We start from the raw sequence: 17,041 nt of genomic DNA, 5'->3' as shown, positions 1-17,041 counted from the left end.
AACATTGTACCACCCCAGACACTAGATGAACTCCTCTTCTTCACCCAGAAATCTGGAGGTATCCCTGAATAAAGGATCTGGTTCCTATCACTTTAAGAGATGGAAGTCACTGGTAGGTGGCAAATCTGGCTTCCCACCAGAGTGCTCCTTCCCTTATCAACCGAGGGGGTTCAGGGGTACTCGCTCAGATCTTCTCCTGTACTGCTGGTGGGTTGAAGGCTGCTACCAGGCCTATCAGCTGAGCTGCTCCTTCCCTGCCTCTCTCAGGAGGCCAGTGAAGCTCTGAGCTTTTCTCCTTTCCAGCTCCAGGCCTGCAGGTAGGCCCAATCCCACTGGGCCTCCTTGCAGCCTCCTGCCTTCAGCCTCACATCTTCCTCACTGTCTTCCACCCAAACTCACCTGCAACTGAGCAGGCTCCAACACTTGAAAGGGTGTCCCAGCCCCTTGACAAGACTTTTGTCAGCTCCTGACCTCCTTTAACCTTCTGATTATTACACCCAGGCTGCTACTCAGCCTTCTTTACTAACAATCAGGACTCTAGCTCCCCCTAGCTACTAGCGCTACACAAATGATCAGGCAGCAGCATTGGAAACATGTTATATGTTCCACCCTAAAAATGAGTGGTACATGTAACATGTTCCCAAAGGTGAATGCAGGGCTTTTTTCCTGGCAGAACGTGCCGGAACGTATGCCTGCTTGGTGAATTGAGTTTAAGGACCACATCAGATAGGCGATTCTGTCACTGTTGACACCTCGCAAATGGGAGAAGAAGCCGGGTAACCACTTCTCCAAGCTCAATCTCTTCCTCTGTAGTCCAGAACAGTGAAGGATTTCTATTGCCAGTGAGGTGGCAGGGAAAGAGCAATATCTTGCTGGAGTGGCTAGTGAAGGAGTAACGCCAATAGAAAAACTAAGTGATCTCTTAGCAATGCTGCCACTGACGAGTTGTCACTTATCTTTAATATTTTATAAGCAAGCCCTATGAGGGCTCTTTCACACTGGCGGCTGAGCCTGTTTTATCTCCCCCAGCCGCCTACCAGAATCCTAACATTAAAGCCTGATAAGGCTGTACAAGCAAAGCAGCAATTTTAATTAAGGCTGCATAGCTTGACAGGCAGCAGCACCTGTCAAACTCAAACAGTGAGGTCAATGGGTTGGCACTGCAACCGCCTAGCACTTGGCTCGCAGTTTCAGCATGGTCCCACAATGTAAAATTGTTGTTTGGCAATTAAAAAGAAGTGAAAAAAAAACAGGCATCGGGTGGCGGCAGTAGCACCTCTTAGATGTCTGCTGGCCGCTACTATACCTTCCTCTAAAAAGCAATCCACTGTGGATTGCTTTTCAGAGCGTGGAAAGCATTACCGCCTGTCTGAAAGACACTGAAAGACTAAACCACGTCTAGATGCCTAAATGCATTGAGTTGCTGCCATGTGATTGGCTGATTAGCAATTTGTGCTACCAAGCAATTGAACAGGTGTACCTAATAAAGTGGCCAGTGATTGTATATTACTATTAGCACTCTTCATCCAAGTACTCACTGTTATTGCTATATTTTTCCACAAAACAGTAAGTAACGCCGCCAGATAATTGTAGACTAGAATTATGACACACAAGGTGTTTTTCTGTACTGCATTTTCCTGCCTCTGTCAGACTGCTGTATGATTGGATGTTGAGTGATTGATTGCATGTATTAGGGGTAGGCAGGTGATGGTGGACCTTCATTCATGATTTCCATTACCTCGTTGGGTGCCAAGTCTGGGTCGCACAAGAAGACTACCCCTAGGGTGGGTTCTTCTGGGCTACACTAGGCACCTGCAACAGGGTCACTTTCAATACACATAGGGTACCTGTACTCAGTGCCGTTTTCATCAATGGCCTGGGCCCGCTGAGGTTGCTGTTTGGAAATACTTGACATTAACATTGGCCTCTATTCTTAGGGATGATCGTATACCATGTACACTTGCACCATAACTATTCTCCAGTTAACTCTTGGGTCCCCATGACAAGGTACATTGTCTTTGTAATTTGCATTTAGGAGGGACATGCTGAGCCCTGTTCCATGTCAAGGTCCTACCTTTTCCCTGAGGTTATGTTACTCCATGTGCTGGCGTCCATCTTGGATTCTGCTGTGCATGATGGGTATCCTTTTTATGTCTTTAGGTCTCTGAGGTCCACCCCCCAGAGGGGCGTGGCTGATGACATATAAGCCTGTGGCCCGCACATGCTCTTTGCACTTGTGTCTTGTGTCTTGGTGTTACTATTACTCTGTTCTTACTCTCGTGACTCTCCTGGTATTCTGATTCGGCTTGTGACTTGACTATTCTCTGTATTCTCCTTTGATCTGACCCTCTGTTGCTGAACCCGGCTTGTGACCTGTGATTCTCGTCTGCTGTCCTGTACTGTTTTGTCCTGTTGTTGTTGACCCCGGCTTGTCTGACTACTCTTTTGTTTCTTCCACCAGCTACACGCCATTGGCGGCGGCCATTACCGCAGCTGAGGTGTCTCGGGGGCTGCGACCTGGTTCCTGGCTGCGTCAAGTCCATCCCCACCATCAGGGGCCCTGGTGAAGAACAGCCTGGGACTTAGACTCCGCGCCCTGGGGGACTTCGGTCTGTGGGTGGTGGTTGTCGTCAGCCAGTGCGTTACATTGTTAGGCCTGCCTGTCCGTTCCTCAGCTCCTGCCCTGACATTACACAAGTGCCATGAACCCTGACGGTGCAGGCACGCCTTCACTCCCAACGCTAGTTGCCAGACTCGATCAACAGGATCACCTGTTGAATCAGTTCGCTCAGGCGTTGCAAACTCTGCTTGCACGCACTGCACACCTTGCTCCTGGTGCTATTAGGCCGGTAGTCACTCCGGTGGTCTCTCCCGCTGCTTCTCCGCCTATTGCGTCCACCACCTCGGTGGCTGCAGCAGCGGCACCCAGAGGTATGACTGGCTCTGCCCCTCTTCCACAGCGCTTTGGGGGTGAGCCGAGTCAGTGTCGTGGGTTCCTCAACCAGGTGGGTATTTATTTTGAATTAATACCCCACTCTTTCCCGTCTGAGAGGTCAAAGGTTGGGTTCCTAATTTCACTACTCTCAGACAAGGCCTTGGCCTGGGCAAATCCATTATGGGAGAGGAACGACCCAATGATTCAAGATTTTTCCGGTTTTGTCGATGCCTTCCGTAGGGTATTCGATGTAACGGCTCGTTCCGCCTCGGCGGCCAAGCTGCTCATGACCATGCATCAGGGTTCACGGACTGTGGCCGAGTACGCCATAGAGTTTCGTACCCTGGCGGCTGAGGTCGGTTGGAACAATGAGGCTCTGGTGGCTGCGTTTTCCCATGGTCTTTCAGACACACTGAAGGACGAGATTGCAGCTAAGGAACTGCCTGTGGTGTTGGAGGAGCTCATCTCTTTCCTGATCCTGATTGACACCAGGCTCAGGGAGAGGCCTTCACTCAAGGAACGCCTGCGGAGGCCTTCCAATCGACTGGCACCTGCGTTTTCTGTCCCACCCGTTCCTCCCACGCCTCCTGGGGATGGATTGTCTGGTGGTGAGCCCATGCAGCTGGGGTTTGCTCGCCTTTCCGAGGGGGAGCGGGCCGCTCGGCGTCGGGAGGGTCGCTGCCTGTACTGTGGTCTTGGTGGGCACTTTCGGCAGTCCTGTCCGGTCCGTCCGGGAAACGCTCGCACCTGAGATCCTGTCGGGGACAGATCTTGGGTGGAGTCTCCTCATCCCCGGTGTTACGCAGAGATAAGCCACTGATCACCGTTGTCCTCTCTTGGGCGGAGGGCTCGGTGACGGCCCAGGAGTTGGTAGATTCTGGGGCCAGCGGGTTGTTTATGGACAGCTCGTTTGCTGCCCAGCACTCCATTCCCCTGCAGGCTCGAGTTACCCCATTGGTTCTCGAGGCGATAGATGGCAGGCCCCTGCAACCACCGCAGGTTACCCACGAGACTGTGCCAGTGGAGGTAGCTATTGGGGCTGTTCACAGGGAGTTGGCCTGTTTCCAGGTGATTTCTTCTCCGCACTATTCGGTGGTTTTGGGGTATCCCTGGCTCCAGATGCACAATCCAACCTTCAATTGGCAAACAGCCGAGATTCTCTCGTGGTCTCCACAGTGTGGGGCCGGGTGCATCCGTGGGTCGGTTAAGGTGTTGTGTGCCTCCTCGGACTCTGCGTTGCCCTCTGATTATGGGGAGTACCAGGACGTGTTTGATAAGGTACGCGCTGGTGCCTTACCTGCTCATCGTCCTTACAACTGCGCCATATCCTTGCAACCCGGTGCCACTCCTCCGCGTGGCAGGGTGTATCCTCTCTCGGTTGCGGAGAATAAGGCCATGGAGGAATACGTTGCGGATGCGCTTTCCCGGGGGCACATTCGTAAGTCTACTTCCCCAGCAGGAGCGGGCTTTTTTTTTTGTAAAGAAGAAGGGTGGTGAATTGATGCCTTGCATCGATTATAGGGGTCTTAATCGAATCACCACTAAGAATGCCTACCCGATCCCCTTGATTACTGAGTTATTCGACCGCCTTAAGGGGGCAACAGTCTTTACCAAACTTGACCTTAGGGCGGCGTACAACCTCGTACGGATCAAACAGGGGGATGAGTGGAAGACCGCGTTTAACACCAGAACCGGTCACTACGAATACCTGGTGATGCCCTTCGGGTTGTGTAACGCGCCCGCAGTGTTTCAGGAATTCATAAATGATGTCCTTCGTGACTTGTTGCAGCAGTGCGTGGTAGTTTACTTGGATGACATCCTGGTTTACTCTGCCTCCATGGAGTCCCATATCCAGGATGTCAAGCAGGTGCTGCAACGATTACGTGAGAACGAACTTTTTTGTAAACTTGAGAAGTGCGAATTCCATCAATCCCAAGTTGCCTTTTTAGGCTACATCATTTCTGTGGAGGGATTCTCCATGGACCCTCAGAAGGTTTCGGCGGTTCTGCAGTGGCCTCGTCCCAATGGTCTTCGGCCCATTCAGCGTTTTTTGGGTTTTGCCAACTACTATCGGAAGTTCATCCGGAACTTCTCCACGCTGGCAAAGCCTCTCTCAGACCTAACCAAGAAGGGCAGTAATCCTCACGAGTGGCCACCCGAGGCCATCGTAGCGTTCGAGGCTCTGAAATCCGCCTTCGCGTCTGCTCCGATACTGTTTCATCCCAATCCTGGATTGCCCTTCGTCCTTGAGGTTGATGCATCCGAGACGGGAGTAGGCGCTCTCCTGTCTCAACGTCGGTCGCCCGATGGACCCCTACTTCCCTGTGGGTTCTACTCCAGGAAGCTTTCCTCTGCAGAGTGCAACTACCAGATTGGAGATAGGGAGTTGTTGGCAATCATTCTGGCTCTCAAGGAATGGAGGCACCTGCTCGAGGGCTCCGCGGTTCCGGTCCTCATTCTTACCGATCATAAGAACCTGACGTATCTTTCGGAGGCCAAAAGATTGACACCCCGCCAGGCCAGATGGGCTCTGTTCTTGTCACGCTTCAACTATGTGGTTTCTTATTTGCCTGGTTCCAAGAATGTCAGGGCTGATGCGTTATCATGGCAATACTCTGAGTTGTCCAGGGAAGACTCTGAGCCAATCTCTGTTATTCCTCCAGATCAGATCCTGGCCGCCATTCGCACCAGTCTGATCTCTCCTCTTGGGGAGCAGATTTTGGCGGCTCAATCTGATGCTCCTCCTGGGAAGCCGGAGGGTAGATGTTTTGTACCCGAGGGATTGCGCACCCGCCTGCTGCGTACCTACCATAACGCCAAAACTGCCGGGCATCCGGGGAAGAACCAGCTGTGTTGGGTCGTCTCTCGCTTATTCTGGTGGCCAACCCTCCGTGCCGACATTGCCTCTTATGTAGCGGCATGTTCGATCTGTGCCCAGAATAAGTCTCCACGGCATCTCCCTTTGGGTCTTCTGCAACCCATTCCCAATGGGGAGCGTCCTTGGTCACACCTAGGTATGGACTTTATTGTAGACCTCCCGGTGTCTCGGGGTCATACGGTCATCCTCATGATCGTCGATCGGTTTTCCAAGATGTGCCATTGCATTCCACTCAAGAAATTACCAACAGCGCAAGAACTGGCCACGGTCTTTTCCAGGGAGATTTTTCGCCTGCATGGGTTGCCTAAGGTGATTGTCTCGGACCGCGGGAGTCAGTTCGTGTCCAGATTCTGGCGCGCCTTCTGCTCCCAGTTGGGTATTAGTCTCTCCTTTTCCTCAGCCTACCACCCGCAGTCCAATGGGGCTGCGGAGCGTTCCAATCAGGCCTTAGAACAATTCCTTCGATGTTATATTTCAGACCATCAGGACGATTGGGCCGATCTCCTGCCTTGGGCAGAGTTTGCCAGGAACCCGGCGGTCAACTCCTCCTCCGGGATGTCGCCCTTCATGGCCAACTATGGGTTCCAACCCGCAGTATTACCTGAGAGGTTCTCACCACAGAACATTCCAGCTGTGGAGAACCATCTTGCTGCCCTGCGTTCTTCATGGGGGCAGATCCAGAGGGCCTTGAGGGACTCAGCTCAGCGCCAAAAGTTCCAGGCTGATCGCAGACGGTTGCCCGCTCCTTCATACCAGGTCGGCGATCGGGTGTGGTTGTCTACTCGCAACCTCAATCTTCGGGTGCCCACATCCAAACTAGCTCCCCGTTTTGTCGGTCCTTTCCGTATTCTCCGCAAAGTGAATCCGGTGGCCTATGCCCTTGCCCTTCCGTCTGGGATGCGGATCTCCAATATCTTTCATGTTTCCCTGTTGAAACCTCTGATCTGCAATCGCTTCACTACCTCTCTGCCTCGGCCCTGTCCTGTCCGGGTTGACGGTCATGAGGAGTATGAGGTGAGCCGGATCCTGGACTCTCGATTGGTGCGCGGTCGATTACAGTTCCTGGTTCATTGGTGCGGTTATGGTCCTGAGGAGCGTTCCTGGGTTCCTTCCGCAGATGTCCATGCTCCTGCCCTCCTCCGCGCTTTTCATACCCGCTTTCCTCAGAAACCTTTTGTTGAGCCGCGGAGGGGGAGGGGCCCTTGAGGAGGAGGTACTGTCAAGGTCCTACCTTTTCCCTGAGGTTATGTTACTCCATGTGCTGGCGTCCATCTTGGATTCTGCTGTGCATGATGGGTATCCTTTTTATGTCTTTAGGTCTCTGAGGTCCACCCCCCAGAGGGGCATGGCTGATGACATATAAGCCTGTGGCCCGCACATGCTCTTTGCACTTGTGTCTTGTGTCTTTGTGTTACTATTACTCTGTTCTGACTCTCGTGACTCTCCTGGTATTCTGATTCGGCTTGTGACTTGACTATTCTCTGTATTCTCCTTTGATCTGACCCTCTGTTGCTGAACCCGGCTTGTGACCTGTGATTCTCGTCTGCTGTCCTGTACTGTTTTGTCCTGTTGTTGTTGACCCCGGCTTGTCTGACTACTCTTTTGTTTCTTCCACCAGCTACACGCCATTGGCGGCGGCCATTACCGCAGCTGAGGTGTCTCGGGGGCCGCGACCTGGTTCCTGGCTGCGTCAAGTCCATCCCCACCATCAGGGGCCCTGGTGAAGAACAGCCTGGGACTTAGACTCCGCGCCCTGGGGGACTTCGGTCTGTGGGTGGTGGTTGTCGTCAGCCAGTGCGTTACATTGTTAGGCCTGCCTGTCCGTTCCTCAGCTCCTGCCCTGACAATCCACCTGTCCAGTTTATTCCACTACCCTCTTTTGACAGCAGAATGGCGACCCGCTGTGCACCTAATGTGGGCTCCGTACGTGCATTAGACTTAACTGTTGAGCATTCATACCTCTGTACAGGATGGGGACCTCGGCTGCGCCAATGTGCTCCTGTTGCTATGGGAGACAAACTGCTAGTGGAAGGAGTGCTGACAATATCTCCCTTGCTGCTAGAGGCCGTCCCACCTGTAACAGGTACATGCTAATGAAAGGCTACTTGTTAAACTTCCATTACCCTAGGCAACCATTTGCTTGCACTTAACACTGTGTTAACTGTCTTCATACCCCAATGTGTGTAATGACCCAAACCTTAGGCTATAGGTGCAGGTTACTTGCATTACACTTCTTGAGTAACTTCAGACTAGGCGGAACAAAGTTTCAAAGCTTTACTTGGAAAAGTGCAAAATGAACATCTTAATGCCCAACATGCAAAAACATGATTATTCCTACGTCCCCACTCCTACATGCAAAAGGTAGAGCTCATGTACAGACAGGAATCCATCAGTGGCATTTCCCAGTACCTGGTATCTTCAGGGGCAAGCCTCAGGTACAGAGGCCCCTCTACATTACAGCAGCAGGCAACATTCTTCTATTCCTTCCGAGCTCTGCTTCCCTGATCTTCTCCGTTTCTCTTAGGTTCGGGGCTCTCGGACTCCCCAAGGGTAGGTCCCTCTTTTATATCACAAGATCAGTGGGTCATACCTAGAGATATTCTGCAAAAACTAAAGAGCCAGGAAATGCATTAACCCATTAAGCCTACATGCAGGTCTGTCCTTGCTGTCATAATGTTCCTCTGCAGCTTCAACACTGGGGACCTGGTGCTCTCTAATTTTCTCCCTGGGTCTTGTGGCTCCTTTACTGTCCAAGAGCAAGACATCACTGTTCCCTTTATGCCCTCAAGTGTCCAATCACTTTGATGGACATGGGCAAACTTACCTGCATGACAGTGATTTCTTGAGTGTCTCCTGATTGGTCTGTAAGGACAGCTTTTGCCCATGTGACCATAACTGAGTTTGTTAGCCTACACTGACTTCGCTGTGATCCCGATCTTACTACCAGCATCTCAGCCTGTGTATCCTCCGTCCGTGGAAGATGTAAATCTGGGCTACCAAGCTCTTAGAAACAGAGAGATTGAGGTACAAAATATTTTTGCTTTGGCAGTATTGCAAGGGAAAAGGTCAACACATGGAAGGCTGTCTCTTCTAGCTGCAGTGACTTGGTGAGCTCATGGAAACCCAACTAGTTCTATGTACACCAGTATTTCTAGGTACACCAGTATTATTTTGCTTGTGTTAGCAGCAGCTTATCACTTGTTTAGATAGTGATGCAGCTACTACATTGTAGAGCTGTCATTTGCTATAATTGCTGATGGACTTCAGGCCCATTAAAAAGTCAAATTAAACATTTTTTTTAGATAATACCCCTCTACAGTGGGGGTGTAACTGTAAGCCCTGATTCACACTGATGTGATTTCTGATGCATTCCAGAACGCATCTAATCGCATGACAAGTGAAATAACATGACTTTAGAGAGCATGCGTGGTGGTTCAAGATGGTGGGCGCCTAAGAATGGATCTCCATCGATCCTTGGACTTAACGGCCCTTCCACACCGCTTCTGTCGCTTCTAAAGCTCCGGGAGCGCCTTCTCCCAGGTCATCTCATACCTCTGCATCCCCATGGGAAAAATCAGGTGCTGGAAGCCGCCCACACTGCCTCCTCCAGACCCTCAGCCCTTGGTGCTGGACTGCTTCTTTACTAGGCCCACATCCCCGGCCCCAAGTAGCAGCGGCAGCCCCAGTGAGTCCTCCAGGATACCCGCTGAGATGGATGGGACGGATGCAGACCCCCTGCAGCTTCATAACCCTCGCCAGCGACCCCAGCTTTGAAGGTGGACACCTTTGAAGATAAACTGCAAGTATTTTTGTGTATTACCGCCACTATCTCTGCTGAAGTTGGGAAATTGGCCCAGGAGCTTAGGGGGGGGAGACTACTCAGATATGAGACTGTACAGACCATCTTGAGACTAAATGTGATGAGCTGGTACAATATGTCCATGTTCTGGAGGAAGATGATGCCAGCCTGAAACACTCCGTGTCTCAATTACAGCTTCAACAGGATGATTTGGAAAATAGGGAGCGCCGTCAGAATATTCGTATTCGCGGCATATCTGAAACAGTCTCTGATTCTCAACGCCACCGGTTGTCCCTACTCACCACTCTATCCTCTAGGGTCCCATTTTATTGGCGGCTGCATCGGGCTCAGAGGTCGTTAGATCAGAAACCTTCCGAGGGCACCAGGTCTAAGGATGTTATTGTATGTTTTCTTTACTTGACTGTAAAGAAGCCCTGCTCTCTTCTACTAGTAATAAGCCCTCTTTGGAATTCAAGGGAGACAGGCTCCAAATCTTCAGTGACTTAGCTCCCATCACCCTGGCCTAAAGATGGGTCCTTAAGCCATTCCTCTCCAACAGCATCAAGTTCCCTATCGGTGGGGGGTTCCCCTTCAAGCTCGTTGTCTCCAAGGATAGCATCCAAGGCACACTCCGTGACTTACATGAAGATGACTCTTTTCTTCAAACAGATGGGACTCCCTCCCCTACCGGACGAGGCATCTCCGCTACCTCCAACCCCATCGGGATCCTCCACCACCCCGCGTAAGATCTGGACACCAGCTAAACCTGTAAGGAAGCGCTTCCCTTGCACTCAACGTCCAATACTTCCTGGTTTGATGAGCTCTGCCACCTGATGCTCTTGTTTGGCGGGTCTGCTGCCCAGTTAATTGGGCTCCTTTTTTCACATAATCGTTTTGCATTTTTCTGATGTAGGGATCCTGCACAATGGGTCAGTTGCCGTGTCGCCCCCTGGAACGTCAGGCCTTAGGCCTCGAGGATTCGGGATATTTTAATTTTCCTGAGTGTATATCTTTGTTGATATCTTTGTTTCTAGCTGTGATCCTTACGGTCTTTGGTTTGAGTGATATATTTCCATGCACTAGGCTCCTTGCCTTGTTAATTGCCTGGTTCTCTATCCCTGTTTTCCGTTTTACCTCATTGATGATATACCTAATGTTGTTTTATGATGACTTTAAGGCTGTTGTCATATAGGGGTTTATTTACTAAAGCTGGAGAGTCCAAAATCAGACTCCCTTCTGCATAGAAACCAATCAGCTTCCAGGTTTCATTGCCAAAGCTTCATTGAACAAGCTGAGGTTAGAAGCTGATTGGTTTCTATGCAGAAGGGAGTCTGATTTTGGACTCTCCAGCTTTAGTAAATAAACCCCATAATGTCAAAGGTCTTAACTCCATTCAAAAACAGTGGATGGCTCTGAAGGAGTTCAGATCCTCGGAAGCAGATATAGTTGTTCAGGAAACTCACTTCAAACAGGATGGCTCTTTTCATTTCACCTCTAGGAACTTCCCAAAGTCTTTTCAGCTTTTGACCCCTCCGGGAAAGCCAGAGTGGCTATATTGATTCGGAAAAACTGCTCCCCATGGGTCTCCTCCTCCAGAGTTGACCCACTGAGTCTTTCTGTTTTATTGGAATGTATGTACGAGGGTTCCCTACTTGTTCTTTTGAACCTGTATGCACCTAATTCTAGTCAGCTGACATTTCTCTCTCAAACGCTAGATAAACTATATTAGCTATCCACCCTACATGATTGTCGGAGGAGATTTTAACTTGATTATGTCTCCTCCCAAGGATAGGAAGGTTCTCTTTGCATCTACTCCCTCTAAAAGGCAATGCTCCTCTTTGAAAGCTTTCCGTAAACTGATACAGGAGCATTGCCTTTCGGCGGGTTGGGCATCCTCTCTATAGACAGTTTACATTTTATTCTCGCGATTGGATATTTTTTTTGTCACCTCCCCTCTGCTCCCCCTTTTGGATTCTTCCAAGATCAACCCTATAACTTGGTCAGATCATACTTCTCTAACATTTAATCTTATTTTCCCTAGCTCCCCCCCAAAGTCTGTCACTGGCGCCTCAATGAGAGTTTTTTGCATTCAGACCACCTTCGGAAGGAACTCTCTCGGGCTGGACACATATTTTCAGTGCAATGTTGGTTCAGTTATCTCATCTTCAACCCTATGGGAGGCTCACAAGGCTGTCTTTAGAGGCCTTTGTATCTCTATGGGTGCTCATTTGAAGAAGGCCTCGGTAAGCACCAGACAATCTCTGTTAAGACAACTGTCCTTAGCCGAAGGACAGCTCCTAGACAAACGCTGTATCGCTCGGCTTTGGAAAGTATCCCACCTACATGACCAAATCAAAGCCCTTGACTTCCACAAAACTGCCCAGTCTCTTGCCTGGGCTAAGCAGTAACTCTATGAATTCTCTAGCAAACACATTGCATGCTTGTAAATAGACTCAAATCTCAGACGTCTCCCTCACTGCCAGGTCACCTACTCCATTTAGATGGCAAACCCACATACGACCCGCATGTAATGGCTACTGTTTTTGGGGAATATTATGAGAAGCTATATAATTGCCTAGCCCCTGATGTCCAGCCCCCCCCCCCCCTCCAGAAGGCGGCTTTTGACGCTTTCTTTGACCCACTGCGACTTCTAGGTTTGTCACCTTCCAGTGTCTTGGCTCTAAATGCGGACATATCCTCTGAGGAATTACTAGATGTTGTCAAACACCTCCCTACACAGAAATCCCTGGGACCAGATGGTCTTCCTTACTCATCCTACACGTCTTTTATAGGGCCTCTGGCCCCCCATCTTCTGTCCTTGTTCCAAAATCTTTTCAAAAGTTCACCCACGCACGATTATTTTACACTCTCATACATCCCGGTGATTCCTAAGCCAGACAAGGACCACTCCCTCCCAGATAACTACCGCCCTATAGCTTTATTAAATTCTGACTACAAGATATTCATGAAAATATTGACTAATAGGTTGGCCCGATGTATATCCAAGCTTATACACAGAGACCAGGTGAATTTTGTACCTGCTAGACATGCCACAGATAACAATAGGAGGACTATCAATTTGATCGATCTTGTTAATAAGTCCTCGACTCCTGCTCTCTTGTTGAGCTTGGCGCACAAAAAGCATTTGACTGACTTGCTGGCCTTATATGTTTCTGGTCCTGGAGAGATTTGGGTTTAGCAGCCCATTTATGGCAGCCCTGAAAGCGGATATAAAGTTAATGCGTCTAAAACTGAAGCACTACCACTCCATATCTCACCTACAGTCATATCCTCCCTTCAGTTAAACTATCCTTACATGTGGTGTCCTCACTCCCTGAAACATTTGGGTACCAACCTTACTTCCTCATATCACTCCATTTATGCGGCTAACTTCCCTCCTCTGTTCCATGCAATTTCCCAGTCCTTAAAATTCTGGGACACCCTTCCCATTTCTTTCCTTGGATGGATCAACATACTAAAAATGACTATATTACCCAAACTTCTGTATCTGTTTGAGACACTTTCTGTTCCTATCCCCATGCCCAAATTGCGCTCTCTTCAGAAGTCTTTTCTCTATTTCATCTGGCATAACAAATTGCATCGAATTGCCCGTACTGTCCTTTCTCCTCGATCTGGGGGCCCCAAACATTGTGACATACTATTTAGCTACCCACGGACCCTTGTCTCGTGGTCCTCCCAGTGCCCCCCTAATAAATGGACCAAGCTTGAATCACTACAACTCCAACCTATTCTAATTGCGACATTTGGTCAATCCAGTGACTCGCAAGCTTAAATCTTTCCCTGACATTCAAAAAGCCACTCATATGCCACCCCACCAGTATTTTGTTTATCTACAGATACATCATTGTTTCTCCTCCAAAGCCTCTTCTCTGACTCTTGAGAAGCCTTTTGAGCATATCTGCATCCAAGGCCCATACCAACGGGGCATAATTTCCGCCACATATAAGCTGCTTTTTAGATGCCTGGCCCCTTTCTTTTGATACTAACTTTTATATGTGTAAATGGCCCCAACTCCTCCAATGCGATATTGGTTTAGATCAATGGTACAGGATTTGGGAAGCAGTCTCTAAATCTTCTCTGTGTAGTATATAAAGAAAATTCTTATAAAATCCTGATATTTTGGTATAGGACTCCTGCGGTTCTCCATGCTCGTAACCTGAATGTTTCGTCTGTCTGCTGGCGGCGTTGTGGCAAGGAAACTGGCACTCTTTCCACATTTTCTGGGACTGCCGGTCCACTGCATCCTTTTGGAGAGAGGTCCTTACCCTATTTCGGTTACTTTTGTGGGTTCCTCTCCCATTTTAGCCCATTTACTTTTTGCTGGGCCTATCTTTTTCAAGCCTCTCCAAATATGCACGGAAACTTTCCACTCACATTTTAACGCCAGCCAGGAGAACCATTCCCATGCATTGGCTTTCTTCTATACCCCCCACGTTGCTGGAATTGATGAAGATTATACCAGAGATTAGAAAGATGAGAGTACCTAACTTCTTTACATGCTGATTCTGTTCCTGCGTTTGAGGCAGTTTGGGACCCATGGGACACTTATAACTCTGACTTGTGTGCTCAGATTGTTTGAGATTGATTACAATTTTACTGTTCTGCATTGACATTTTATGTACTTATGAACCTCTTATCGATGAGCCTGTTTTTCGGCTTTCTCTTCTTTTATTTTATGTTTACCTATGCAACTTGTTTATTGTAAATGTTTGAAAATTAATAAAAAGATAATTACAAAAACATGACTTTTATTGGAGGCCATTCACATATGTGCAGTATGAATCCATTCCGATTTAAAAGAGTCCTGTGTGAGTTTAGTGCGGTGCAGCAAGATTTTCAGGTTCATAGAGTTGAATGGAAACTGCATTGAAAACGCTGATCTGTCAATGGGTTTTTGGCCAACCTATATGTGGAATGTTATAGTAACCCATCCATGTCATGTGTCAAGACAGAAAAAAAATCCTGGAAGTATCATACAGACTTTTCCTTATCTGAGTATTTCAGTAGTATTTAATTACCAGGACATATTAAAAAAAAATATAGCAATCATCACAAGCATGTTAGTGCATAGATAATTCAATCCAAAAATACAGCCTACTGTATGCCCAAACAGGATTGGTTCATTTTGCTGATCTTGTAATTGTAGGTGTGAACATGTTGTTGCAAATTGCATAAAAGAGAAAAGATATAGCTGACTGTTTAAACTTTACTGTCTTGCAGAGCTGCTCCATTAATCATCTCCTGAAGTCCTGAAGATGTATAAGTTGAAAGTAGCAACAGGAACTGACCTGGCTGCTGGCACTTGTAGTAATGTCTCTATTGTCCTTGTTGGGGTGCATGGAGAAAGTGAAGTACACCAACTGCCCCATCATTGGTCCAACTTCATAGCTGGAGCTGTGAGTATCACTACGCAGTATTTGTAATAGGTTACAATGGTAATCTAACAGCCATAGCAGTCAACACAGCTGCTACGGGACCTTGGGGTGGGAGGAGAACCCATCAGGGAAGCTGTTATTGAAAATTAAACATAGAAAATCTGTGTGAATGTGTAGATACAAATCCAGTACTATTAATTTGTACACCAGCACACACTGGTGGAATCATGATACTCCTTTATTTAGCACAGGATTAAAAAACTAAATGTCCTTCCTTGCTTGCATGTTTCAATTCCGTGTGGGCCTTAGTCATAGCAGACTCAGCTGCTATGACTAAGGCCCACACAGGGCTAAAACTGGTAAGAAAGGAGGGACTCTTGACTTCTTAAACCTGTGTGTAATCAGGTGCTTACAGGGGTTGTGTGCAAAACAACATTTTTATGCCTTTGAATTACCTGTGTCAAATTTATCATTGTGTATCTCTACCTCCGCAGGGGCCGCTTGATAATGCTTGTCCCCAGTGGTTGCCCTGACCTTTATAAGCCTCCCAACACCTCTGACACTCTGGGTTCAGACATACTTCATCAGTATAGAATAATTATGCAGAGACTCAATTATTAGTAACACCTCTATATTAGATTTGTTCAAAAGAGTAGACCACAAGAATAATGGGTTTGGGATATACAACCCTAGTTAATGCATACAAATAAAACATTGGTAAAATAGGAATAATCAATTAGCAATGTTTAACAAATTATACAGTCATAAGTAGTAAATTTCAACTATTAACCTCTTGGCGCCGGCCGAACGCAAATGTGTGGTCTCCCAGCATCTGGGCGTAGACACCGAGCGGCCGAACATTTGCATTCTATTAAAAAAAAACATGTGCTGAGAGCACACGCCCTGCGCGCTCCCAGCACACATGTCTGGTACTCACGGAAAGGTCCCAATCGGGACCTTTCTCGATCATGTGGCCACCATGATGGCGTGTCACATGACCCTAAAACCCCCCTGGCCTCCCAGCTTCTGAAACCCTTAAAGGGCCCCAAGGGGTTAAACTGCAACACCAGCAGTAAGAGGGGGAAGAAAAGACTTGTTAACTTATCAGCTCTGTCTAGGTCACAATGGTGGATGCAGAGAATTATGTAAAAGTATACTCCAACATAAATAGATATAAGTATCCTAATTTGATTAACAGCCTTAGAAGAAAGGGGGTTCATTTAAGTAGAGATTGCACTTTGAGTCCTGTGATATGTAAAGTTCCTGATATGGTGGTGTCCATTGTCTCCTGGTGCAATAGTGGGGCCTATAAACAGTAGTGAACACTGGTAGTTCAATGAAGTTAAACAGGCTATGATACTGCTCAAACCAAAGATCTATTAATATTGAGGTGTAAAGTTGTCTGTGTGCAGTGCCCCTAGATTGATGACAGAAAGAGGTTGGGCATACGCCTGCACACCAATCCCATGGATAGCATGGCCCCCCTAGGAACAAAAGTTCTTGCACAGGCTCCTGACTGTTTGTTTTCAGGGATGTGCAGAGTTGCTGCCTGACAGCCTGTCATTGCAGTGAGCAGAGGTGTCTGCATGAAGATCAGATAGTGACAGCCCTGATGCAGAGAAACTGATGTAACCCCGGTGTGGTGACCAGCATCAGCGCTGTGCTGAACAGATGTGCAGAGTCCCACAGCAGTAAGCCAACAATCTGTCTTTGGAGGAGAACGGCAGTCCCCCTGGGTTCAGCTCTGAAGCTTTTGCCAAGAGAGCGAGCCAGTCCCTTGTTGTAGAATATATCTGCTGTCTCAGCATCCTTCTGGTTTGCCAGTTCTCTGGTAGTTGTAGTTCAACCAGCACCCAGAAACACAGTATGTATTGGCTATAGGACTACGGGTCCCAAGATCCTCTACTGTCAGAAGAACTGGATCCACTCTGCTAACAGGAAAGTGATGTAGCAGTCCCAGTACTGGGCACTAGGGGGAAAGGATTAATCATAGAATGGTTAATGGCCCTCAAATGCAAAATGATTATAGATGA

At 48.3% G+C, this 17,041-nt stretch overlaps 1 protein-coding gene across 1 annotated transcript in view; it reads left to right on the top strand.

The window, feature by feature from the left end:
• The window catches only part of LOC149450865 (hydroperoxide isomerase ALOXE3-like), a 204,431-nt gene that overhangs the window by 28,339 nt on the left and 159,051 nt on the right, over positions 1 to 17,041 (top strand). Inside the window, exon 2 of the mRNA XM_089691500.1 lies at positions 14,854 to 15,029. Coding sequence (XP_089547626.1) covers positions 14,889 to 15,029 — 141 coding nt within the window. The 5' untranslated portion in view covers positions 14,854 to 14,888. The remainder of the gene's footprint in view (positions 1 to 14,853; positions 15,030 to 17,041) is intronic.

This window comes from Staurois parvus, unplaced genomic scaffold, assembly GCF_062004578.1.
Source record: "Staurois parvus isolate SC_StPar_1 unplaced genomic scaffold, SC_StPar_1.0 ptg000562l, whole genome shotgun sequence".
Classification (NCBI taxonomy): domain Eukaryota; kingdom Metazoa; phylum Chordata; class Amphibia; order Anura; family Ranidae; genus Staurois; species Staurois parvus.
This window is presented reverse-complemented; position numbering and strand designations above follow the sequence as displayed.